This window comes from Leptodactylus fuscus, chromosome 9 (genome assembly GCF_031893055.1).
Source record: "Leptodactylus fuscus isolate aLepFus1 chromosome 9, aLepFus1.hap2, whole genome shotgun sequence".
Classification (NCBI taxonomy): domain Eukaryota; kingdom Metazoa; phylum Chordata; class Amphibia; order Anura; family Leptodactylidae; genus Leptodactylus; species Leptodactylus fuscus.
In genome coordinates, this window is record NC_134273.1 from 35,273,821 (window position 1) to 35,300,452 (window position 26,632).

Below are 26,632 nucleotides of genomic sequence, written 5' to 3' on the forward strand. Positions count from 1 at the left end.
ACTTTATAACAACTTTTAATATAGCCCACAGTTCCATCAGGAAAATCTTGGAGAAGCATTGGCATATTTTAGCTAATGACCAATTCTTGAAAAAAGTAATCCCAAAAAAACCCAAGATGACTTTTAGGAGGGCTCGAACTCTAAAGAGTATTATTGCCCCAAGTAAACTAAAATCCTCTACAAGAACCAGTACCAATTTTTCATATATCAGTGGAAACGCTGGTAGCTTCAAATGTGGACATTCTAGATGTAAGTGTTGTTTGAATATAGCACATAATATAAGTGAGGTTACCAGTAGATCCACAAACGAGAAATTCTCTATCAAATCGAGACTAGACTGCTCATCTTCATACGTTATATATATTCTAAGCTGCCCATATGGCCTACAGTATGTAGGACGGACAACAATGTCCCTTAGAGACAGAATTAAGAAACATCGCTCCAATGTCTCCAACGGGTACGAAAAGCATAGTGTTTCCAGACATGCCAAGATCAAACATGGGTGCAGTTTTTCCAATTTTATTGTAACTCCACTCGAACAAATACCTACCAGCATTTACAACCGGTTCGAGGCACTAAAAAAGAAAGAGATGTTTTGGATATTTAAATTAAATACCCTCCATCCTGAGGGTCTTAATGAAGCCCTGGAGGATATTTCCTACTAAGTCCCTTTATATATTTATTATATGTTTATATATTACATGTTGGCTGTTAAGCATAGAGAAGTAAAGAGTAACCACTATGATCTCAGTTTTTAGAAAAATCTCTTGATATATTACTATGTTAGTACACTCTAACTTTTGTTCTTATATTTATGGAATTTTTTGATTCTAATTTTAATTTTTTGTCCATTTTTCACTATTACACTACTATTTTTATTATATTCATACTAATAATTAGGTGGATGTTTACAAATGTCATTATTTTAGGACCAAGACTTTTGTTAAAAAAGATAATTGTTTTTAAATGTAATTCTTTGACAATAATATTGTATTGGCAATGAATCTTTTAATTCATCAGAATGATGTGTATACATCTGAAATATCTATGGTTTGTAAAGCAGCATCAGGGTCCGCTGCTTCCATGTTATGGTTTGCTTAAATATTAACTCCATAGAGGCTTGAATGGCCCTTAGTATTTTACTTATATTAATTGACATCAATCTAAACAACTGCTGTAAGAATCTAATAGGCAAGACATGTCAGTATGCGGTTCACACTAATTGACATCCGTCTAAACTAACTGCCGTTAGAATCCAATAGGCAGGACATGCCAGTGTACTGCTAGTGCCGGTTATGCGGCCGGACGAGTACGCGCATGCGTATTAAACCCGACACACGAGCGGTCGTTCGTCGACTCGGCTTTTCCCGTAACCTAGTGCCGTGCAATACGCATGCGCACTAGGTTAAACACACGAGCGGGCCCGACCGCTCTCCCTAGACACGAGCATCGCGGAGTAGCGATCCAATTTTATTCAAATAAGCTGGATGTCTCTACAATCCACAGTCATTATGTGGATTGTATAATATATGACCTTCAGGCTTGAGTTCTAAGTAAGTAACGGGGAGTTCTTAGCAACACCTGGCACGTGACCCTCCCCTCCAGCCCGCCCAGGTGTAATAAGCCCGCGTTACACACGCAGCCCATACACTCCACGCTGTGCATCACATTCTACTCGTACAAGGAAGCTCCTGCTCCTGATTCATGCTCCTAACTCCTTGTCTGGTACAGTAATTTATTTATTTATTTATATATTTCATTATTGTCTGAGCCATGCCTATGAAATACTTGGTTACCCTACTCTTTTATTATTAGAACATTTGCTGACCTGCATTATATTACAGTTGGTCACTTTATGTAGCTACAACTATCACCAATAGCTGGGGTAGCAACTTTGTTTGACTTTGCTGGATTAATGACAAACAACGACAAATACTTGTGTAATGGAACATTCATATTTAAGACCTGCCATTCTACCTATTTTTATATGTTTATATATTTATATGCATATGTGTATTTTTATTTATTTTGCCTTCTGTTGCATTTATTTATTATGCCATTTGTTATTTTTATTAGGGTATATTGTGTGTTTTGTGACACTTGAAAAAGGGGAATCCCCGAAACGCTGTGTTGTAGCGTCGTGTTTTTAGAAAGTGGAATAAAGTGCGTGTATTGGTTTATCCCAAGAGAGTAGCGCGGTTTTCTTCATATCCATCGGTCATTCTCCTGAGTGTGCACACTCGTCTCTGCTACATCAGATGTAGCAGAGCCGAGTGTGCACACTCGGCTCTGCTACATCTGATGTAGGAGAGCCGAGTGTGCACACTCGGCTCTGCTATATCAGATGGGCTGACCGGCACACGGTGTAGTTGAGCAGAACTGGCTCAGCACTGCTACCAATAGGAATGCATTGGCCAGCCTTCGGCCAATCAGCTCTGGCTCTGCCGGAGGAGGCGGAGTCTAAGGTCGGACCTGAATGGAGACTGGTGTGGAGCGATCTTAGACTCCGCCTCCTCCAGCAGAGCCAGCGCTGATTGGTCGAGTTCCGTACTCTGGCCAATCAGCGCTGGCCAATGCATTCCTATTGGAAAAAGTTTATGTCACAAAAATCACAATTACACACCCTTTAGAGCCCCAAAAAGTTATTTTTAATAACATTCCTACCTAAATAAAGGTTATCCCTAGCTATCCCTGCCTGTACAGCTATCCCTGTCTCTTAGTCACAAAGTTCACATTCTCATATGACCCGGATTTGAAATCCACTATTCGTCTAAAATGGAGGTCACCTGATTTCGGCAGCCAATGACTTTTTCCGATTTTTTTTCGATGCCTCCGGTGTCGTAGTTCCTGTCCCACCTCCCCTGCGCTGTTATTGGTGCAAAAAAAGCGCCAGGGAAGGTGGGAGGGGAATCGAATTTTTCTGGAGTTTGCCACGTGATGTTCGATTCGAATCGAACACATCGAACAGCCTGATATCCAATCGAACATGTGTTCGATAGAACACTGTTCGCTCATCTCTAGTGACTACTATAATTTTTTGCAGGGACATAGTACTTACGTTCTTTTTCAAAAAGTTCTCGAACCCCTGGTAAATCTTTGGCTGCTCCAAAGTACTTGTAGCCTCTGTTTCCTGGCACTTCCTTGCCTTCGTGGTCAAGCATCTTAGGTCCTATGCGCTAATATTAAAGACAAATGTACATTTCTTTAATAACAAGCAATCATGATAAATGAGTTATCAGAAAGTAATAAATGCTAGCAGTAATTTATACTGCCATATTAACATTATGAAATACTGTAAAGTAAGTAAGACGAAAAAAAAAAAAAAAAAATCACAAGTAAAATATGTAAAATACATACAATAAACGCAACAAACTCGGAGACCATGATAAATTATGTCAAAATTATATTAAGGAAGGCAACTTGTCCAGAGAATTTGGGGGAAGGAAACCACCAGCATTTTCTTCTGACCCGTTGGTTTAGTGTCCCAAACACACCTAAGGCAAGGCTGCATTCATACGAACAAGTATCACTCTGTGTTGGCCGGATTTACTGTCTTGAACATCATGGCAGGAGAGGGGCTCCTAGCATTATAGTTCTCTCTGATGCTTGGAGTCCCTGTCATGCAGTATAATCACTATGGGACATCATGTTACTAGGATGCAGGGACTCCTGGTATCAAAGGTAAGTATATTGCTAGGAGTCCCTCTACCACACAGATCAAATTACAAGGGAAGCTCAGTCATGTAAATACAGACCAAAAACTGAGGTATTTATTGACAATGAAGAAATGCAGAAGCGACTATATCACATTGGTAAGCAATAGCGCATTTTATTTTAAAGCAATCCCAGTGTAGATTAACTTACCACAGGCAGGTTTAAAGGGGTTATCCAGCATAAGAAGATTTTTGATACTAATCCACAGGGTGGGTCATCAGTTTTAAATTGGTCGGTATCTGACAACTAAACCGATCAGCTGATGTGGCCGCTGGAGAATACACTAAGTATACAGCTGGAAGCAGCGCTGACCCTATTCAAGTTAATGTGAGTGGGGCTGCAGGTCCAGGCGCCGCCACTACAGTATATCGAGGTCCATACACTGTATAGACTCTATACTATAGACTTAGAGTTTCCGATCCACACAGTATACAAGTGGAGTCTGGAACTGCAGCCCCACTCCCATTCACTTGAATAGGAGCAGGGCTGTTTCTGGCTGTATACTTCGTATATCCTACGGATAGATCATCAGTATAAAAAAATATTCAGACCCCGGACAACCCTAATTAAAAAAAAAAAAAAAAAAACATACCACCTAATTTGGATACCCCACTCTGACATCCATGTCATGTGCCCTAATAGACAATATGGACAGTATTGTGTTAATTTCTCATTCAGGATACGACAAAAGCCTATTTGACTTCTAATATACAAGAACCTGGGTGTGGACAGGAAGGTTTGGGACACTAAATCACCAGTGCATAAGGACATGCCGGTGGAATGTTTGCCAAAATCTGCTGACAGGGACTCTATTGTGTGATCTATTCTCTGCTGAAAATCTTCATATGTATGGCCAATTCCAAAATTTACTTACTCCATAATCGGGACCGCCAAGCTCTCTAATTCGGACCTCCCAATGACCCTTTTCTCGGATTAGCTTGTTTATTTCATCATTTAGGTCACGGATCCTGAATTCTCCAAGGCCGGCTAAACAGAAAGAGAAAGATTTTTATTATCACGTTAGAGCATGGGATTTACAACAACGCCCAAGTAGCACCTAATGGAGTGATGTTTTGTGATTTTCCACCGTGAAGATTCAATAGCTCATATGTTGACTACTATGAATAACCGTGTAATAATAATACCGTGAATAACTCTTTAAAGATTATCGGTCAGCTCTCTTGACAGGTCTGGTTTAGTAAATACTTTTCCATTTTATAGAAATTCTGCAGCATATTTTCTCCTAACTCTGCATTCCAGCATTCCTCAAAGAAATATTATTGCACCATAAAATTTAAGACATTTAAAGTATCTTGTCTTCTCTAGTGCTGCTGTCTATGCAGCAATTCATTGAACTGTTAGGGTAAGTTCACACGGAGAAAAAGCCGGGTAGCCACGACTGAAAGCCAGTGCACTGTAGCGGTATCCAGCCGCGCACTCCGCTCTGGATTAGGCCCAATGAATGGGTGTGTCTCCAGGCCGAATCACGAGGCGAAACGGCCTGAAGAATGGACATCTCGCTTCTTTTTTCCAGGAGCCGAAAGAAACGGCTAAAGGAAAAAAGACCTGACCAAATATCTCCATGTGAACTTACCCTGAGGCTGCCGGACGTGATTGAACAGCACAACTGGCACACGGTTGTCATCAAAGCTGGACAGAAATAGAAAAAGTCTGAATTTTTTGTGGTTGAAAAAATTATCAATATGAATAGTCAACATTCATCTTTCTATATACACCATTATGTAACAACTAGCATATAGTATACACAGTCCAGTCATATTAATGTGACCACCGCCTGCTTTTGACGTCAACGTTAAATAACCAATCGCAGAAGGCACGTGTCATCAGCCATCTGGGTGCACTCATCATTGTGGAAGGCACGATGGATCAACACTAGTATGCATCTATCCTTGCGGACTATGTTCCCCCTACATGCGAATTGTTTTTCCTCAGGATGATGGCAACTACCAGCAGGACATGTCATAAAGCTCGCAGTGTACGTGCGTGGTTCGAGGAGCACCAGGATGAGTTTACCATACTCCCTTGGCCAGCAAATTCCCCGGACTTGAACCCAATCGAGAATCTGTGGGACCACCTTGATCGGTTGTTCGCGCCATGGATGCTCAACCGTGTACCCCAGCGCAGCTGGACACAGCACTGGAGTCGCCATGGCTCAACATCCCAGTGGCATCATCACAACATCCCCTCTCTTCCTGCACATCTTGCAGCGGCCCGCTCTGCCAAAGGTGGTTATTCTGGATTTTGACAGGTGGTCAAAGCACAATTTGAATTTAGCTAATGGGGTCATTCATTCTCTAAAGGTGGACCAGAGAACAATGCTCAGCGGTCTCCAGTGCTCAAACAAGAAATGAATGGAGTACCAGTGCATACGCTTGACAATGCACGTTCAGCCAGTTCTACTCTACTGACAGGGATGACATCAAATCCTGGTACAACCCTTTTAAAGAGGACCTTTCATGTCCTCTCACAGTTAGGGAATGTTATATGCTGTAGCAAAGCTGATGGCGAGCTGAGCAGTGAGGAATGCCCCATCTCTGACAGTACATTCTATAGAAAGGGGGGGGGGGGGTTGTGAAGTCGGCCCCTCTGACAGTGCAGTGATATCAATGCTGTTAATATAAGTAGCCAAAACATCTGCAAGAGGGGAAGATAGTAGCAAAACTGGGAGCATGTTGAATTCAACACTCCAGCTTTGCTATGATATCTAACACAAGGACATGAATGGAACCACTCTGCATGCTTAAAGAGAACCAATATTCGTCAAAAGTGGCATATTTCTTAAATTATAAACATTCATTCAATGTATTTCTTGTTACATACAATCTTACCATTCTGAATCTGTGCCACTTTCTTTGAGATTTCACCAATGATCTATTAAAAAGATTTGATTATTAGTCAGATTTATTAGGTCACAAAATGAGACATTACAGATAATCAGAATAAAGGATAAGACACAATGGATATTACTCTCCAGCAGAACTGACAGAAGAACTGGCTTGCTGTAAAACGATCAGCGTTTATCCTTCTCAGAAATGGAGTTTGTATTTTATTAAGAAATTATATAGTAAACTGCACTGAGATTCTGGTTTAAGAAATGTGTACTGCTCACGCATAAGCTTCTGTAGATAAGGCTAAATGTATATGAACGTGTGCATCGCCAGGTATGTGGGAAAACGGCACATGGATGATATCTGTGTGCAGTTTGTGCCCTCCACGGGCCCCTTCATTTCATCAAGGAGCTCGGGCCACAAAATGAAGACGACCAGTCAGTGAGTTTTGCCCCAGACTCATAACCCCCTTCACAGACCCATGATAATACACAAGCATGTGGAAGGGGGTCATAGAAAATGTGTTGATGACAAGCGCAAGCACACCGACAAAGCGCACGTTCCTGTACGTGTAGTCTAAGACTGTATAGTCTGTGTATATACCACACAGCATCTCAATCATGGTGACCAAATGTCTGTCTCATACAATGTTCATTAACATTATAGTGCTCAGTAAAATGAATGCTGATTTTGAAGCTGAAAAATTAAGTTTTTGTGATCTAAGGGGAGGAGGTAAATGGATGTTTCCCATGGCATATCGTAAAGATTTGTTCCCACCAAGACTTTATGATTGGTGGGGAATAGGGTTGAGCCAATCTTGAGATTTCAGGATTGTTTTTAAAATCCGATTTTCGATCATTTTCCATTTGAACCCGATCTCAATGCAAGTCAATGGGATTTTTTTTTTTTTAAATCAAAGATCGTATTTAAAAAAAAATCCTATTTTAAAAACAATCCTATTCACTAAACAACATGGAGCCTAAAAATTTAACGTTTTAATTGTTAGACTCCACGCTGTGTAGTGCTTAAAAAAAAATCCTCTGGCTACTTAGTCCCCCCCCGGTGTCCACTTACCTGCACAGAAGCGCTACCGCTGGTCCGGTCCGTTCTCACTGCCCCCGCCTCCCAGGTTAGTGTTACAGACCTAGGAAGAAGATGGGGCTTGTGGCTTAGGAGAGTGTGGGCAGGTACAGGGTGGGGAGAGGCGAGTGCTCCCCTCCCAGTACAAATCGTACAGCGTTGCGGAATATGTTGGCGCTACATAAATAAAATTTATTATTATTAATATTACCCGCCCACACTCTCCTAAGCCACAAGCCCCGCCTTCTTCCTAGGTCTGTACCACTAATTTGGGAGGCGGGGGCAGCGAGGCGAGAAGAGGAGCAAGAACAGGGGGACCGGACCAGCAGCAGCGCTTCTTGGCAGGTAAGTGTTACGCACAGTTCACATATGCTGATGTGTTTTGTCCGTAAGGGTCCGCATGAGGACCCCTATAGACGGAACACAAGCGCAACTGCAAGTGGTGTGCAGTTCAAGCACACGGACCCCATTATAGTCTATAGGGCCGTGCGCTTGAACTGCACAGCGCTTGCAGTAGTGTTTGTGTTCCGTCCGTAGGAGTCCTCATGCGGACTCTTACGGACAGAACACATATGTGAACCAAGCCTTAAGCTACTAGAGATGTTAGCTAGTCTCCCATTAGAATGAATGGATGCAGCCGGCACACAGGGGGTTAAGCGTCCGGATGCCGGCACAGGCTGTGTGCCGGCTGCATCCATTCATTCCTATGGGACCTAGCTAACACTGTTAGCTTTTCCCACAATGCTTGTCCAGTAGCAAAGCATTAAGGGAAATAACCTCCTATCTTGATCCCGTCTAAAAAGATCGAGATCGGAATTCCAATCGCGAAATTTACTCGATCGCCGATCAGAATCCGATCTTTTCCAATCCCGATCGCTCAACCCCAGTGGGGAATTGCCCTTTAATAACCCTGAGAATGCCCTTCACATCTGTTCCATGTACAGCGACCTCCTGCCCTAATACTGGGCAGGGAACTATGCCAGGATGAAAGGGCACAAGGCATAAGGATAAGGTTTTGCCACCATAGCACATTATTAGCATATGTTACTGAGTTAAAACTTAAGACTCAAATCCCTTGACAGTCTGTGTTTTTTCACCATATAATAAAACAGACAACATACCTGTCTTCTCCATTTCTCTGCTTTAGGCAACTCATTACATTCAGAGGCAAGAAATGGCCGCCTTTCCTGTTTGGGGAAAATAATTTACCATATTAATTAACTACAAGACAGCTCACATACAGAGCAGAGTCACATTATTAAGACCAGCAGCAAATCTGCGGAGAAACCGCTGTGTGCTGGGTGGACAGCAGGCAACGTCACAGATCCAGTATAGTCCTTTCTGAACTGCCAGGTATTCCAGCCAACTGCTTGAAAAATAACACCGTCTAGCTCTAGAAAATTTGGAGAATATTCTGCGTCTTACCTTGACTTTTCCTTCTTCAAGTTGGGCTTGGCGAAACCTCGCCAAAGCCGTCCTAAACAAACAATATTTAATAAATTAGAATACAAGTATCAATTTCAGCATTGCAGACAGTCTTTCAGACTCTAATCCACAACCGTATCTGCATAGTTTCAAAACAGTCCCAAAAATGTATTTAAAGAAGACCTCTAACATTGGCGCTGTTGTAGAACTCTAGAAAGCTGACAATGTACGGAGTTAATTTGCCGTTGCAGTGATAGCAGTGCCGTTAGTTTTTGGACTGTCAGAGGGGCTGGCCTTACAGCTCAGTGTCATCTTAGGGCTCTCAGAAATGCCCCGACTGTATATTTCCATAGCCTTGTACTGTCAGGTGGGCATTACTCACAGCCGTGCAAAGATGCTGAACTGTAAGGCGCGCCCCTATGACAGTGCAGGGATATCGCCACCAAAACTAACGGCATCAATACCTCGGCAACCCGGGCACATCCCGGTAAAGCTGACTATACTGAATGTGCTGCACGCTGTCATCTTTCTAGCAGTATATAACACCGCCTATGTCAGAGGACATGAAAAATCCACTTTAAGTGAAAGCTACTAATGACAATAAAAGGGTGTTTCAACACATTTTCATTATTTCATAGGGCTGCAAGGGGCCAGTAAACTCATAAAAACATTACTCATCTTTCTCCGTTTGGTGTTTCCAGCAGTGGCAGCTAGTTTTTGCCTACAAGTCCCCTGTCTGACACCACTGACCCTCCAGTTTGTTGGAAGGGACTGCTGAAGCTAATCTCAGCCCTCAGCTGTGACCGCTTTACAAACAGCACGTGACTACTACGACATGCAATATGAGTAGAGGTAACCGATGACTGCAGATGGACAGACAGACGGGGGACCTGCAAGCTGCTATAAGATTAGAGCTGCCACAGCTGTTAATAGAAGCCCGGGGAGAGGTGAATAAAGATTTTTTTAATGCTTATAAGGCCATCAGCAGCACTATTAGATAATAAAAAAAATTATTAGGATAGGCCACCAGCATCAAGCCTGTGCGACCCAACTCCCTGCATTTCCAATGATCAGCTGCCTGACAGTTTGTGGTACTCAGGCGAGCATTGCACTCTTTACTGTTCACATTGGTCTATACCTGAATTTTGTGATGGAATGGGACAAAGCTACAATGCCATGCACAGCAGTTACTGATGGTATGGCATGCAAGTGTGCAAACTATTTTTCAAAAAAGGTGTTAGTGCTATTACTAGGTTACTAAAAGCCACCAAATACCTTTAGCAGTGTTTTGAGTGATTTCTGGAGTTCTCAGTGAGCTCATTGCATCCTCTGCATTTGTTTACATCCCTAACGTCCTTTTCTGTGTTTCCCACAGGTTCCCGGATGCCTCACTTCTCCTCCCTCTCTCACTGACTGAACCCCTCCCTTTCTCACACACTTCCCCCTCCGTTTCCTTAGCTAGCCGCCCACTACACCCTCAGAGGCCATCATTAGAATCCTAGATTTCCATCATCACACCTCCCTCTCACATTCACTGTCCCCCCCCCCCCCTTTTCCCTAGCTAGTCTGCCCACTTCACCACCAGCAGCCATTTTTGTGACGGCATCAGGCGGCTCGCGCATGTGCAATAGCTCACAATCATTCGGGAAGTCTATTGCACAGTTTCTTCTGTTTGCTAATGTATTTTAGTTCAGTCCAAAATATAATGTAAATGACACGGCCTTCTACTAGCATATGCTACACCTCTAAAGGGCACTTTGGATGTAGTCACAAAGTAAATCTCAGATGGTCACAGACAGTCAGAGGATAAAACTTCAACATTGATTAAACAATCAACCTTCATACTGTCCACTGGGTACTGCAGAATGGACCTCAAATTATACACACATAACATGCAATACAGTGAAACATTCCCAAGATGCCACTCCATTATCCAGACCAGATATTGTGTCTTGATTTCCACCATTCATTATGCTTACTGGTCATCTTCTTTATAAGGCCACTCTGTGAAAACACTTATAGAAAGTACAGGGATACTTACATGGCTTTCTCTGCATTGCGAGCCTGTTAGTAAGGAACATAACAGAATACATTAGAGAATTCACAGGGTAAAAACTTGCATAATTCTAGTGATGACAAGGATATCCCCCATGATCACATTTGCTCCCTCAGCTCTGATCTTGGCTGCAGGTGATGAGACATGTGCTGGGTCACAAATAGTTGTCTATGGGCATTATGAATCCATATGTAAATCATGCATATGTCAAAAACAGACACTGCTCTGACACCTGTTACCCTCCACGAGCAAAGAAACAATTACTGGAGCAATCTCCTACCTATAAATAGCAAATTAAGGGTTTTGTTTTAAAGGCTCTCCTTGTGCAGTAAATATGACACGTTCCTTATATCCTCTGGGTGTGCGCGGTCACTGCGACACCAATTTTATTATGTATTAATATCATATTTTCTGTATATGAAGGTGTGTAAGGAGTCTTTCTGCAGTACAAAATATGTTGTTTTTATTTTTAATACCATTTTGGAAAATGTCTAAAGCTTTAATCACATTTTGTTCAATGTTTTTGGGGGAGACAAAATGGCGATTCTGCTATTTGGATTTTTCTTTTTTTTACCGCTAAGGTGTTTGATGGGATAAAGAGTTTTTAGATTTTTTTTCGTTAGGGCATTGTGAGAATCACTAAATAGTTCATTAGGTCCCTTGTCCCATAGACTGTAATAGAACCGTTTATGGGAGAATCACTGTATAACTAATGAGGCTGAACACGGGCAAGTCTGAAAGATTATTTTCCTACGACAGGTTGTAAACCTGGTACAACCCTCTTAATTTAAAGGGAGTCTGTCACCAGAACTCAATAAATCAACCCAGCCCACGAGGCCTGGTTCACATCTGCGTTCGGTATTCCGTTTGGGATGTTCACTTGGGGACCTCTGAACGCATTTAAAGGGATTCTGCCATTAAACTAACTTTTTTTCTAATGAACACGTCGGAATAGCCTTAAGAAAGGCTATTCGTCTCCTACCTTTAGACGTGGTCTCCGCCGCGCTGTTCCGTAGAAATACCGGTTTTAACCGGTATGCAAATGAGCTCTCCGCAGCAATGAGGGCGGGCCCCAGCGCTGAAACACCGATGAGCGCGTCCCCACTGCTGCCCAGAGCTCTTTCCTGCGCCACCTCCTTCTTCTGCAGCAACTCCGCCTCTTCTGCCTTCTCTTGCTCTTGTAGTTCGATACAGGAGCATAGAGAGGCCACCCCAAAATGGCTGCCGGCCATCTCTTGTATTGAACTGCAAGAGCGGCTACCCCAAAATGGCTGCCGGCTGGCTCCTGTATTGAACTGCAAGAGCTGCTACCCAAAAATGGCCGGCGGCCATTTTTGGGTAGCCGCTCTTGCAGTTCAATACAAGAGACGGCCAGCAGCCATTTTGGGGTGGCCTCTCTATGCTCCTGTATAGAACTACAAGAGCAAGAGAAGCCAGAAGAGGCGGAGTTGCTGCAGAAGAAGGAGGCGGCGCAGGAAAGAGCTCTCTAGCAGCAGTGGGGAGGCGCTTATCGGCCTTTCAGCACTGGGGCCTGCCCTCATTGCTGCGGAGAGCTCATTTGCATACCGGTTAAAACTGGTATTTCTACGGAACAGCGCGGCGGAGACCACGTCTAAAGGTAGGAGACGAATAGCCTTAAATGGTAGAATTCCTTTAAAAAGCAGTGAGCAATGAAAGCACATGGACCCCATACACTATAATGGGGTCCGTGTGTTTTCCGCATGGTGACCACACAAGTCATGCGCAGATAAAAGTACTTCATGAACTACTTTCAGCATTATTTGTGCGGACTCCGCATGTAGCACACACAGACCCCATTATAGTCAATGTTCATTGCTCAATGTGTTCAGTATTCCATTCAGGAGGGGGTCCCAAAGCAGACTCCCTGAATGAAGTTCCGAACTCAGATGTGAATCAGACCTGAGATATATAAGTTAGTGTCACTTGAGTCATATGTTTCTCCCTTGTTAATCGCTGCCAAGACATTACATTTTGTTTTTTTTTGTCAATATGCAACAATGAGCTCTTTCAAGTAATGAAGGCATGCTTATTGCTCCAAGGAGATGAGCTGCGACGCCATCATTGCTCCAGAGAGATCATTTACATATTTTACATGTGGACAAAATCAGATGAATCTCAGAGGCGGCAATTCACAAACCATAAGCAATGTTTAATTCAGGTGACTCTTATCTTTCTCTGTGTAGGGCTGGGTTGAAATACTGGAATCTACAGACAAGACAGACTCCTAATAGGACAACCATCTAGTCACCAATAACAGCGGAACACCAGGGGTTAAAGAAGCTGTTGCCCTTTAAATATTTGAGGGTGACAGATCCCTTTATTGTGGACAGGCCTTCTTGCAACAAATCAAAGGGTTAAGTAAAAAATTAAATAAATTGGAACTAGTGTGCAGCACTGAGCCATGCGATGGCGCTATATACAGTGAAGACATATAATGAACACATGTTGCAGCCAGCACAGTGCTCTCTATAGCTATGGATATACAAGCCCTCCACTGGGTGACGCTGCAGCCATAGCTGTATCCTTTATATCAGCTACACCTGTCCAAATACAGGACTGCATAGGGACCTGTCAGAAGTGCAAGGAAGCCACAGACTGCGAACGTCGCCGCAGTGTAATAATAGATGGCTCAAAAAGCTATATGTGTACTCCTTGTAAAACTATTACTGCTAGAGTTATCGGGACACGCTGGGACATGTAGTCCCACAAAAGCAGGCGGTGACACAGCAGGCCTACGTCATGCACTAATTCAGAACTTACCATTATCGAAACACGGCCAGCACCACTACGTGAGTCCCTACAGAACACGCCCGGCGCACCGGAAATGACGACACACAAAGGACGCAGCTATTACACGAAATATTATTCCCCGCCTGGCCCGTCTATTCTTAGCCTGACCACAGCGACACCTACTGCCGGGAAGTTATATTACAGCTGTAATAATAAAGTACTACATAAGTTTTCGTGTTTTTTTTTATATTACATAAGTTTTATTCATTGTCATATATTATCATTATTTGTAGTTTATATAACAGCAACTAATAAATACGAGGAATTATTATTACCCTAAAGACTAATAGCCAACTATTTTATTTTTATACAGAAACATAGACAAAGAGTGTCCTTGATGGCCACAGCATATCACCAGTGGCTGCGTAATGTGTTCAGTGCAGTTACACAGATAAAAACAGAAATGAAATTTTGAGGAAATGTATCTCTTTTTCTCTATATAAAGCATGTTCCACTACCGTTATTAATGTCCATTGCTCTCATCCGTCACAGTATGAGAGCTACAGTGATTAAAGGACAGATGCAGATGGAGCCCCCTCTATCGGGTGTATGCACTTATGTCACAATGCTGAAGGACCCCAGGACACTACGTGTCCACCTACACAAGAGTCTGGACGGGTGAATAAAAAGTATTAGACACTGCTTATTGCAATAATACAATAAGTAGTGGCCAACTAAAAAAGAATGCCTCTCTCCCAGTCATATACTTGGTGGGCATACCTCCCAACTTTTGAAGAACCGAAAGAGGAACAAAACATGCGGCAAATTTAGCTCCCACTTTTATATTGACTCTGCCCATTCTCATTAATTTTTCTGTGCCCCCACAAAGTATCATCTTCCTACAGTCACCCGTAAATTATATGTCCCCCTCCATCTCTCCCCCAGTTTCATATACCCCCTTCATTTGCCCCCAGTTTCATGTCCCCCCATCTCTGCCCCCAGTTTCATGTCCCCCCAATCTCTGCCCCCAGATTCATGTCCCCCATCTCTGCCCCAATATTCATATGCCCCCCAAAAAAGGGGGGCATATACTGTGGGGGTGACAAAAAAGGTCATATACTGTGGGAGAGGCAAAAAAAGGGTGCTATATATTGGGGGGAAGTGGTCATATACTGTGCGGGGACAAAAAGGGGTGCCATTTACTGTGTGGGGGGCCAAAAAGGGGTCATATACTGTGGCGAGGGAGGAGGAAAAAAAGGGATGTCATATACTGTGGGGGGGTGGGAGAAAAAGTGCGTTATATACATATTGTGATAGGGGCTATTGGGGGAATGACCCGGGGTAGATGCCATCGTTATCCGAATTTGGTAAAGATGTGTTATGTCACGAGCTCGGGAGAACACAGAATACAGACCACACACATTCTGTATATCAAAAGTGTTCTGCTTTAATGGCGGGGAAAGGTAGTTTAAATACATTACAGACAGGGGCCACACGGTGGCTCAGTGGTTAGCACTGCAGCCTTGCAGCGCTGGAGTCCTGGTGTTCAAATCCCGCCAAGGGCAAAAAACCATCTGCAAGGAGTTTGTATGTTCTCCCCGTGTTTGCATGGATTTCCATCCCATATTCCAAAGACATACTGATATGGAAAAAAAAATGTACATTGTGAGCTCTATGTGGGGCTCACAATCTACATAAAAAAAAATAAAATAAATACATTACAGACAAAGGAAGGTTGTACTATTTGAATTAGTATAACATGATTGGATGTAGAGTTATAAGATAAGGCTGGCACATGACTATTGGCTGATGCGTAATGTAACATGCATCTCATTATAACTTTCCAAACTGGGATGGACTTTCTCATGAAACAAAGAAGGATAGAAAATACAAAATACTTATGTGTGAACTGACATCCTAGATCATGGCAAAAGAGATTAGGAGACATACTGGTGCCAGACCACTCCAGCCTTGGAGATAACTGAACAATGGCCTACTGAAAGTCTGTGCCTGCATTGCTTCACACTCTGCTTGACCTCACCTCATAGTATATGTGTTAGGGTACAATATGGATGACATATTAATAATAAAGTTTATAGAACAAAATGGCGTATATAGAGATACATGACTATACTTGCCCTTCACAGGGCCATTAAATTATGTATGGTGGCAAAAGAGGGCCATTATACTGTGCAAAGGGACAAAAGTGGGCCATTATACTATGCATATGACAATATATTGTGTGTGGGTCATTACAGCATCTGGGAGCATATGGGAGCCATTATTCTGTGTGCTGGGCATGAAGTGGGCCATTATACCCTGTGTAGGTCATTATATTGTCATACTGCTGACTCACCGTCAGCTAAGCCCCTGCCATATACCTCAGTCAATGAACATTTAAAAGCTTATGAGTGTAGTTCACCCTCACCACAACTCATATAAGAAAATTAATATATTATACGTACATTTGCAAAAAAAAATTGTGAAAATTTTTTTGTCCCTCTCTACACCCCCACAAATAAAAGGCAGACAAAGATATACTGTATATCTACCACAAAATAGTTAAAGGGGCTCTATCATTGGGAAAAGTCATTGGGAATAGTCTAAAGCAGGGATAGGGAACCTTCGGCTCTTCAGCTGCTGTGAAACTACAACTCCCAGCATGCTCCATTCACTTCCATGGGAGTTCCAAGAACAGAAGAGTAAGTATGCATGCTGGGAGTTGTAGTTTTGCAACAGCTGGAGAGCCGTACGTTCCCTACCCCTGGTCTAAAGGCTATGCAAGGGTGCGTTTAGTTAAAAATGACTTTTTCCAATGATAGAGCCCCTTTAATAATATCCCTTGTCCCACAAAAACAAGGCCAATATGGCTACATCAATGGTAAAGCAAATAAAAATGTGTGACTCTTGAATTTTGGCAACATGAAAAAATATTTTTTTATTTGAAACGTGCTATTATATTGCAAAAGCAGAGAGACAAAAATAACCTATCCAATATTTATTAATATAATTAATGCAAATGTTTGGATCCATTGAAAGAAAAATAGTTAATAAAAGATGGTCATTTAGTAATATGTATCTTATCCTGCAATAAACAAGCCCTCATACAGCAATGTCTGCAGAGAAATAAATAGACCTTGATGCTAAAACAGTATTGGGGCTTAAAGGGTTAAATCTTCAGCTGCATTTGTCACCATGGCAACTACAGTCAGCGACAACCAATAGGATTGCAGGATAGTAATTTGAAACAATCAGTTGGCTGTGGTCAGTTAGTAGACGGTGAAGAGAGAAGAAGGACATGGAGGTGCTCGGGCTCTGCAGAGGTGATGACATTGAGATAAGTGACCGGGATCTAATCCTAATACTGAAGACCGATCATTACACAGACTGTATTACAGATAACAGCTAGGGGGCGACTGTTAATAAATGACCAGTATTAGCCTCTGTTCACATGAGCTTCTCTCTAATCTGACCCATCATTTATATAACAATAAGAAATATTTCCATGAATGTCTCCTGCCATTGTTAATAAGATTTCTTCCTATATCCAATGGGTATCAGTCGTCATCAGTTATCTCCACTTAGTCAGGTTTGGGTTGTTATGGGGCAGGCAGGATAGCGCAGGCAGCTCTGCTATTCTACACAGTTATACAAGTGAGAGCCTGATCTTCTGATATTGGATTTAGACAGTTAAAAGCAAAGACATCTGTCCTGCCTCCTGTTTTCATCCATTGGAAACTAAAGTCATAATCTTTCTGCTTTAGTACACGTCCTCTGAAATGCCACATATGTCTACAGATTGACAGATCCCAAAATCATGGCTGCCATATCCTTGCAAGGGGACGTTCACACTACCGTTGCTAATGTTCGTTGCTATTATCCGTCATTGTTGCTAGTTAACTTACCTGGTTTTATCTTTGTTTCCATATAGGATAAACTACATGAATGTGTCAGAGATACCAGGTACCATGTATGTAAATGTCTGTGTGAAGGGTGACCACAGTTGTGGTAAGTATGTCAATACATAGTATGTGTAAGGTGTGTAAGGGGTATAGGAAAAAGATAAAAGGTGCAGAGGGGTAGAGGAGGCAGTAGAGCGGTGAGAGGCGGGAAGGGTAGAAACAAAATGTATTGAAGAAGCAAAGCACAAAGGGGTAGAGAAGAGAGGAAAAATGTGAGAATAGAGGCAAAGGAGAAAGGCACAGAAGTGTAGAGGAGAGAGGGAGAGGCGTGAAGAGAGAGAGGTGAGAGGCATGGCGGTAAGGCACAGATGAGACAGGTGCCAGGCAATGAGGCGGGAGGTACGAGGTGTGATGGGGTAGAGAAGCAAGAGGTGCTGAGGTATAGAGGCGCAGAAGGGTAGAAAATAGAGGAGAGAGTTGTGAGGTATGAAGGCATTGGGAGAGAGGTACAAAGTGTGGAGGAGCATAGGACAGAGGTATGGGGAGGGGTAGAGGAGAGAGGTGCCAGGCCCAGTGGGTAAAGGAGAATGGAGTGAGATGCAGAGGCGTAGAAGAGAGAGGTAAAAATCATGGAACAGTAAATAAGAGCGGTAAGACTTGTAGAGGTGTAGAGGAGAGAGGTGACAGACTTGAAAGAGGTGCAGAGGCATAAAGTAGAGAGGTACAAGGCACAAAAACAAAGAGGAGGTGCAAGACACAGAGGGGTAGAGCAGAAAGGACAGAGGTGACAGACTTGAAAAGGGAGAGGTTCAGAGGCATAAAGATGAGAGGCACAAAAGCATAGAGGAGAGAGGCACAGAATATGGAGAGGTAGAGTAGAGAATCGTAAGGCAGGGAGAAGTAAAGGAGCGAGGTGTGAGCAGTGGAGGGATAGAGTAGAGAGGAACAAGGAATGCAAGGTTATAGGACAAATGTAAGGACCATGAATGGGTAAAAGGGAGAGGTTTGAGGCATAGAGGGGTAGAGGAGAGAGATATGGAGTGGTAGAGCAGGAGAAGAGAGAAGAGTGATGTGTGGAGAGGTAGAGGGGAGAGGCAAGAGTCCCAGAAGAGAGAGGTGCGGAGGGGGAGAGATAAGAGGTCTAGTGGAGAGAGGCATGGATGGATAGAAGAGAGAGGTCTGAGGTGGGAGGAGCGGAGGGGTAGAGGAGAGAGGCCTGAGGTACGGTGGAATAGAGGAGATTGGAGAGGTGTAGAGGATAGAGGCAACAAGTGCAAAGTGGTATAGGAGAGAGGTGAATAGCATGGAGGGGTGGAGAAGATAAGAATGACATAACCCCTTTAATACTCCATACTATAATACATGTAGCAATGTATGTAAATAGTTTATACTGTACATAGGTGTTTGTGCTAATTATATATGTAGACATGTGTAGATGTAGTTCAAGTTATACAATTTGTATCTTATTGTCCACTTATGTCATAGTGTAATAAATCTATATCTATATTTATAGTAAATGTCAGGTGCCTGTATGGTATATAGACATATACACATAGTAAAATCTCTACAACGTGTATATTTTATATATAGTGTGTAAAAATATATACATATATGTCTATATATATATATATATATATATATATATATATATATATACACACAGTAAAGATGTATTATATAAGCAGACAGCACTTGCAGACTATTAGTAACATGGCACTATATGATGGGTACATAATTTTCTTTATAAAATTAAGAATGTGTAAAGTGTGTACTGTATGTATTTATTTCTATAATTATCTAAATATATATCTTTGAGTTGTGCCATTTACCTAATAAATATCTCTATATACATGATGTATAAGTCATCTACTATGTGTCTTTAAGTATATTGTATTTCAATAAATACAATATTATATATGTAATAGTACATTACTATTATTAGTACATTGTAGTATATTACTATGTTTTAGTAAAAAACTGAGGAAAAAGCAAGGAGCAAGGAGGGGTAGAGTAGAGAGGAGAGAGGCATAAGGTCTGGTGGACTGGAGGAGATGGAAGGAAGGTATGGAGGGATAGAGGAGTGAGTTGCAAGGTGCAGAAGACTAGAGGAGAGAGCCACAAGGAACAAAGGGCTAGAGGAGAGAGGTGCAAGGTGCGGAGTGTAAGAGGAGGTAGAGTGGTAAAACAGAGTGGCACGAGGTTTGGAGGAGTAAAGGAAAGAGGCCAGAAGTGTAGAGGAGAGAGAATATAGGTACAAGGCGCAGAGGGGTAGAAGATAGAGGAGAGAGTTGTAAGGCACGGCGGGATAGGGAGAAAGGCACAAAGTCTGGAGGAGTAGAGGTCAGAAGCATGAGGTGCGGAGTGGTAGACAAGCGATGTGCCAGGCTCAGAAGGGCAAAGGAGAGATGCGTGAGTTGTACTATGGTAGAGGAGAGAGGCAAAAAGCATGGAAGGGTAAATAAGAGAGGAAAGACATGCAAAGATGAAGAGCAGAGAGGACAGAGGTGACAGACTTTGAAAGGTAGAGGATCAGAGGCATAAAGAGGAGAGGCACAAGGCAGAAAAGCAGAGAGGAGAGAGGAACAGAACATGGAGGGGTAGAGAAGAGAGGTATGGAGTGGTAGAGCAGGAGAAGAGAGAAGAGTGATGTGTGAAGGGATAGAGGAGAGAGGCAAGAGTCCCAGAGGAGAGAGGTGCGGAAGAGGAGAGATAAGAGGTTTAGTGGAGAGAGGCATGGATGGATAGAAGAGAGAGGCCTGAGGTTGGAGGAGCGGAGGGGTAGAGGAGAGAGGCCTGAGGTACGGTGGAATAGAGGAGATTGGAGAGGTGTAGAGGGGTAGAGGATAGAGGCAACAAGTGCAAAGTGGTATAGGAGAGAGGTGAATAGCATGGAGGAGTGGAGAAGATAAGAATGACATAACCCCTTTAATACTGCATACCTATAATACATGTAGCAATGTATGTAAATAGTTTATACTGTACATAGGTGTGTGTGCTAGTTATATATGTAAACATGTCTAGATGTAGTTCAAGTTATACAATTTATGTTTGTTATTGTCCACTTATGTAATAGTGTAATAGATCTATATCTATATTTATAGTAAATGTCAGCTGTCTGTATGGTATATAGACATATACACAGTAAAATCTGTGAAATAGTAATATCATAGTAAAAGATGTATTATATAAGTAGTCAGCACTTGCAGACTATTAGAAACATGGCACTATACGATGGGTACATATTTTTTTTATAAATTAAGAATTTGTAAATTGTGCACTGAATGTATTTATTTCTAGAATTATCGAAATATATATCTTTGAGTTGTGCCATTTACCTAATAAATATCTCTATATACATGATGTTTAAGTTGTTTACTGTGTCTTTAAATATATTGTATTTCAATAAATACAATATTATATATGTTATAGTACATTACTATTATTAGTACATTATAGTATATTACTATGTTTTAGTAAAAAAAAAAAAGGAAAAAGGAAGGAGCAAGGAGGGGTAGAGTAGAGAGGAGAGAGGCATAAGCTCTGGTGGACTGGAGGAGATGGAAGGAAGGCATGGAGGGATAGAGGAGTAAGTTGCAAGGTGCAGAAGGCTAGAGGAGAGAGCCACAAGGAACGAAGGGCTAGAGGAGAGAGGTGCAAGGTCTGGAGGAGTAGAGGTCAGAAGCATGAGGTGCGGAAAGGTAGACAAGTGAGGTACCAGGCCCAGAAGGGCAAAGGAGAGATGTGTGAGGTGTAGTATGTTAGAGGAGAGAGGCAAAAAGCATGGAAGGGTAAATAAGAGAGGAAAGACATGCGGAGATGAAGAGCAGAGAGGACAGAGGTGACAGACTTGGAAAGGGAGAGGTTCAGAGGCATAAAGAAGAGAGGCACAAGGCAGAAAAGCATAGAGGAGAGAGGCACAGAATATGGAGGGGTAGAGGAGAGAGGTATGGAGTGGTAGAGCAGTAGAAGAGAGAAGAGTGATGTGTGAAGGGATAGAGGAGAGAGGCAAGAGTCCCAGAGGAGAGAGGTGCGGAGGGGGGGAGATAAGAGGTCTAGTGGAGAGAGGCATGAATGGATAGAAGTGAGAGGTCTGAGGTGGGAGGAGTGGAGGGGTAGAGGAGAGAGGCCTGAGGTGCGGTGGAATAGAGGAGACTGGAGAGGGGTAGAGGATAGAGGCAACAAGTGCAAAGTGGTATAGGAGAGAGGTGAATTGCATGGAGGGGGGGGGAGATAAGAATGACATAACCCCTTTAATACTGCATACTATAATACTTGTAGCAATGTATGTAAATAGTTTATACTGTACATAGGTGTTTGTGCTAGTTATATATGTAGCCATGTCTAGATGTAGTTCATGTTATACAATTTATATCTGTTATTGTCCACTTATGTAATAGTGTAATAGATCTATATCTATATTTATAGTAAATGTCAGGTGTCTGTATGGTATATAGACATATACACATAGTAAAATCTGTAAAATAGTAAAATCATAGTAAAGATATATTATATAAGCAGACAGCACTTGCAGACTATTAGTAACGTGGCACTATATGATGAGTACATACATTTTTTTTTATAAATTAAGAATGTGTAAAGTGTGTACTGTATGTATTTATTTCTATAATTATCTAAATATATATCTTTGAGTTGTGCCATTTACCTAATAAGTATCTCTATATACATGATGTATAAGTTGTCTACGGTGTGTCTTTAAATGTATTGTATTTCAATACATACAATATTATATATGTTATAGTACATTACTATTATTGGTACATTATAGTATACTACTATGTTTTAGTAAAAAACTGAGGAAAAAGCAAGGAGGGGTAGAGTAGAGAGGAGAGAGGCATAAGGTCTGGTGGACTGGAGGAGATGGTAGGAAGGTATGGAGGGATAGAGGAGTGAGTTGCAAGGTGCAGAAGGCTAGAGGAGAGAGCCACAAGGAACAAAGGGCTAGAGGAGATAGGTGCAAGGTGCGGAGTGTAAGAGGAGATAGGCGTAGAGTGGTAAAACAGAGTGGCATGAGACTTGGAGGAGTACAGGAGAAAGGCCAGGGGTGTGAAGGGATAGAGGAGAGAGGCAAGAGTCCCAGAGGAGAGAGGTGCGGGGGATAAGAGGTCTAGTGGAGAGAGGCATGGATGGATAGAAGAGAGAGGCCTGAGGTGGGAGGAGTGGAGGGGTAGAGGAGAGAGGCCTGAGGTGCGGTGGACTAAAGGAAATTGGAGAGGTGTAGAGGGGTAGAGGATAGAGGCAACAAGTGCAAAGTGGTATAGGAGAGAGGTGAATAGCATGGAGGGGTGCAGAAGATAAGAATGACATAACCCCTTTAATACTTCATACTATAATACATGTAGCAATGTATGTAAATAGTGTATACTGTACATAGGTGTGTATGCTAGTTATATATGTAGACAGGTCTAGATGTAGTTCAAGTTATACAATTTATATCTGTTATTGTCCACTTATGTAATAGTGTAATAGATCTATATCTATATTTATAGTAAATGTCAGGTGTCTGTATGGTATATAGACATATACACAGTAAAATCTGTAAAATAGTAAAATCATAGTAAAGATATATTATATAAGCAGACAGCACTTGCAGACTATTAGTAATGTGGCACTATACGATGGGTACATAATTATTTTTATAAATTAAGAATGTGTAAAGTATGTACTGAATGTATTTATTTCTATAATTATCTAAATATATATCTTTGAGTTGTGCCATTTACCTAATAAGTATCTCTATATACATGATTAAGTTGTCTACGGTGTGTCTTTAAATATATTGTATTTCAATAAATACAATATTATATATGTTGTAGTACATTACTATTATTAGTACATTATAGTATATTACTATGTTTTAGTAAAAAAAAACTGGAAAAAGCAAGGAGGGTTAGAGTAGAGAGGAGAGAGGCATAAGGTCTGGTGGACTGGAGGAGAGGGAAGGAAGGCATGGAGGGATAGAGGAGTGAGTTGCAAGGTGCAGAAGGCTAGAGGAGAGAGGTGCAAGGTCTGGAGGAGTAGAGGTCAGAAGCATGAGGTGCGGAAAGGTAGACAAGTGAGGTACCAGGCCCAGAAGGGCAAAGGAGAGATGCGTGAGGTGTAGTATGTTAGAGGAGAGAGGCAAAAAGCATGGAAGGGTAAATAAGAGAGGCAAGACATGCAGAGATGAAGAGCAGAGAGAACAGAGGTGACAGACTTGGAAAGGGAGAGTTCAGAGGCATAAAGAAGAGAGGCACAAGGCAGAAAAGCATAAAGGAGAGAGGCACAGAACATGGAGGGGTAGAGGAGAGAATCGCAGGGCACGAAGAATTTAAGGAGCGAGGTGTGAGCAGTGGAGTGACAGAGTAGAGAGGAACAAGGAATGCAAGGCTATAGGACAAAGGTAAGGACCATAAATGGGTAAAAGGGAAAGGTTTGAGGCATGGAGGGGTAGAGGAGAGAGATATGGAGTGGTAGAGTAGTAGAGGAGAGAAGATAAGAGTGATGTGTGAAGGGATAGAGGAGAGAGGCAAGAGTCAAGGAGGAGAGAGGTGCGGGGGGATAAGAGGTCTAGTGGAGAGAGGCATGGATGGATAGAAGAGAGAAGTCTGAGGTGGGAGGAGCGGAGGGGTAGAGGAGAGAGGCCTGAGGTGCGGTGGAATAGAGGAGATTGGAGAGGGGTAGAGGAGTAGAGGATAGAGGCAACAAGTGCAAAGTGGTATAGGAGAGAGGTGAATAGCATGGAGGGGGGGAGAAGATAAGAATGACATAACCCCTTTAATACTCCATACTATAATACATGTAGCAATGTATGTAAATAGTATATACTGTACATAGGTGTTTGTGCTAGTTATATATGTAGCCATGTCTAGATGTAGTTCAAGTTATGTAATTTATATGTATTATTGTCCACTTATGTAATAGGGTAATAGATCTATATGTATATTTATAGTAAATGTCAGCTGTCTGTATGGTATATAGACATATACACATAGTAAAATTTTAACAACAATGTGTATATCTTATATATATGTATGTATGAATTTATGAATGAATATATATATATATATATATATATATATATATATATATATATACATACAGTAAATATATATCATATAAGCAGACAGCACTTGCAGACTATTAGTAACATGGCACTATATGATGGGTAAATACAATTTTTTTTATAAATTATGAATGTGTAAAGTGTGTACTGAATGTATTTATTTCTATAATTATCGAAATATATATCTTTGAGTTGCGCCATTTACCTAATAAATATCTCTATATACATGATTAAGTTGTTTACTGTGTCTTTAAATATATTGTATTTAAATAAATACAATATTATATATGTTATAGTACATTACTATTATTAGTACATTATAGTATATTACTATGTTTTAGTAAAAAAATGAGGAAAAAGCAAGGAGGGGTAGAGTAGAGAGGAGAGAGTCATAAGGTCTGGTGGACTGGAGGAGATGGAAGGAAGGTATGGAGGGATAGAGGAGTGAGTTGCAAGGTGCAGAAGGCTAGAGGAGAGAGCCACAAGGAACAAAGGGCTAGAGGAGAGAGGTGCAAGGTGCGGAGTGTAAGAGGAGGTAGAGTGGTAAAACAGAGTGGCACGAGGTTTGGAGGAGTAAAGGAAAGAGGCCAGAAGTGTAGAGGAGAGAGAATATAGGTACAAGGCACAGAGGGGTAGAAAATAGAGGAGAGAGTTGTAAGGCACGGTGGGATAGGGAGAGAGGCACAAAGTCTGGAGGAGTAGAGGTCAGAGGCATGAGATGTGGAATGGTAGACAAGTGAGGTGCCAGGCCCAGAAGGGCAAAGGAGAGATGTGTTAGGTGCAGTATGGTAGAGGAGAGAGGCAAAAAGCATGGAAGGGTAAATAAGAGAGGAAAGACATGCAAAGATGAAGAGCAGAGAGGACAGAGGTGACAGACTTGGAAAGGGAGAGGATCAGAGGCATAAAGAAGAGAGGCACAAGGCAGAAAAGCATAGAGGAGAGAGGCACAGAACATGGAGGGGTAGAGAAGAGAGGTATGTAGTGGTAGAGCAGTAGAAGAGAGAAGAGTGATGTGTGAAGGGATAGAGGAGAGAGGCAAGAGTCCCAGAGGAGAGAGGTGCGGGGGATAAGAGGTCTAGTGGAGAGAGGCATGGATGGATAGAAGAGAGAGGCCTGAGGTGGGAGGAGGGGAGGGGTAGAGGAGAGAGGCCTGAGGTGCGGTGGAATAGAGGAGAATGGAGAGGTGAGAGGGGTAGAGGCAACAAGTGCAAAGTGGTATAGGAGAGAGGTGAATAGCATGGAGGGGTGGAGAAGATAAGAATGACATAACCCCTTTAATACTCCATACTATAATACATGTAGCAATGTATGTAAATAGTTTATACTGTACATAGGTGTGTGTGTGTGCTAGTTATATATGTAGACATGACTAGATGTAGTTCAAGTTATACAATTTATATCTGTTATTGTCCACTCATGTAATAGTGTAATAGATCTATATCTATATTTATAGTAATTGTCAGGTGTCTGTATGGTATATAGACATATACACATAGTAAAATCTTTACAACAATGTGTATATATATATATATATATATATATATATATATACACACACACTTTGTTGTATATGAATATATATATTCATATACCGACATACAGTAAAGATGTATTATATAAGTGGACAGCAGTTGCAGACTATTAGAAACATGGCACTATACGATGGGTACATAATTGTTTTTATACATTAAGAATGTGTAGAGTGTGCACTGTATGTATTTATTTATTTAGTATAATTATCTAAATATATGTCTTTGAGTTGTGCCATTTACCTAATAAATATCTCTATATA

The 26,632-nt window shown here is 41.8% G+C and overlaps 1 protein-coding gene across 1 annotated transcript in view; it reads right to left on the minus strand.

The window, feature by feature from the left end:
- Positions 1–13,953, minus strand: part of ISY1 (ISY1 spliceosome associated protein) — a 30,611-nt gene extending 16,658 nt beyond the window's left edge. Inside the window, exons 1-7 of the mRNA XM_075286951.1 lie at positions 13,906–13,953; positions 11,110–11,132; positions 9,069–9,120; positions 8,765–8,830; positions 6,564–6,606; positions 4,589–4,701; positions 3,059–3,176 (exon numbers count right to left, since the gene is read on the minus strand). Of these exons, the coding sequence (XP_075143052.1) occupies positions 3,059–3,176; positions 4,589–4,701; positions 6,564–6,606; positions 8,765–8,830; positions 9,069–9,120; positions 11,110–11,132; positions 13,906–13,908 (418 nt within the window). The 5' untranslated portion in view covers positions 13,909–13,953. The remainder of the gene's footprint in view (positions 1–3,058; positions 3,177–4,588; positions 4,702–6,563; positions 6,607–8,764; positions 8,831–9,068; positions 9,121–11,109; positions 11,133–13,905) is intronic.
- Between the last annotated feature and the right edge of the window lie 12,679 nt (positions 13,954–26,632).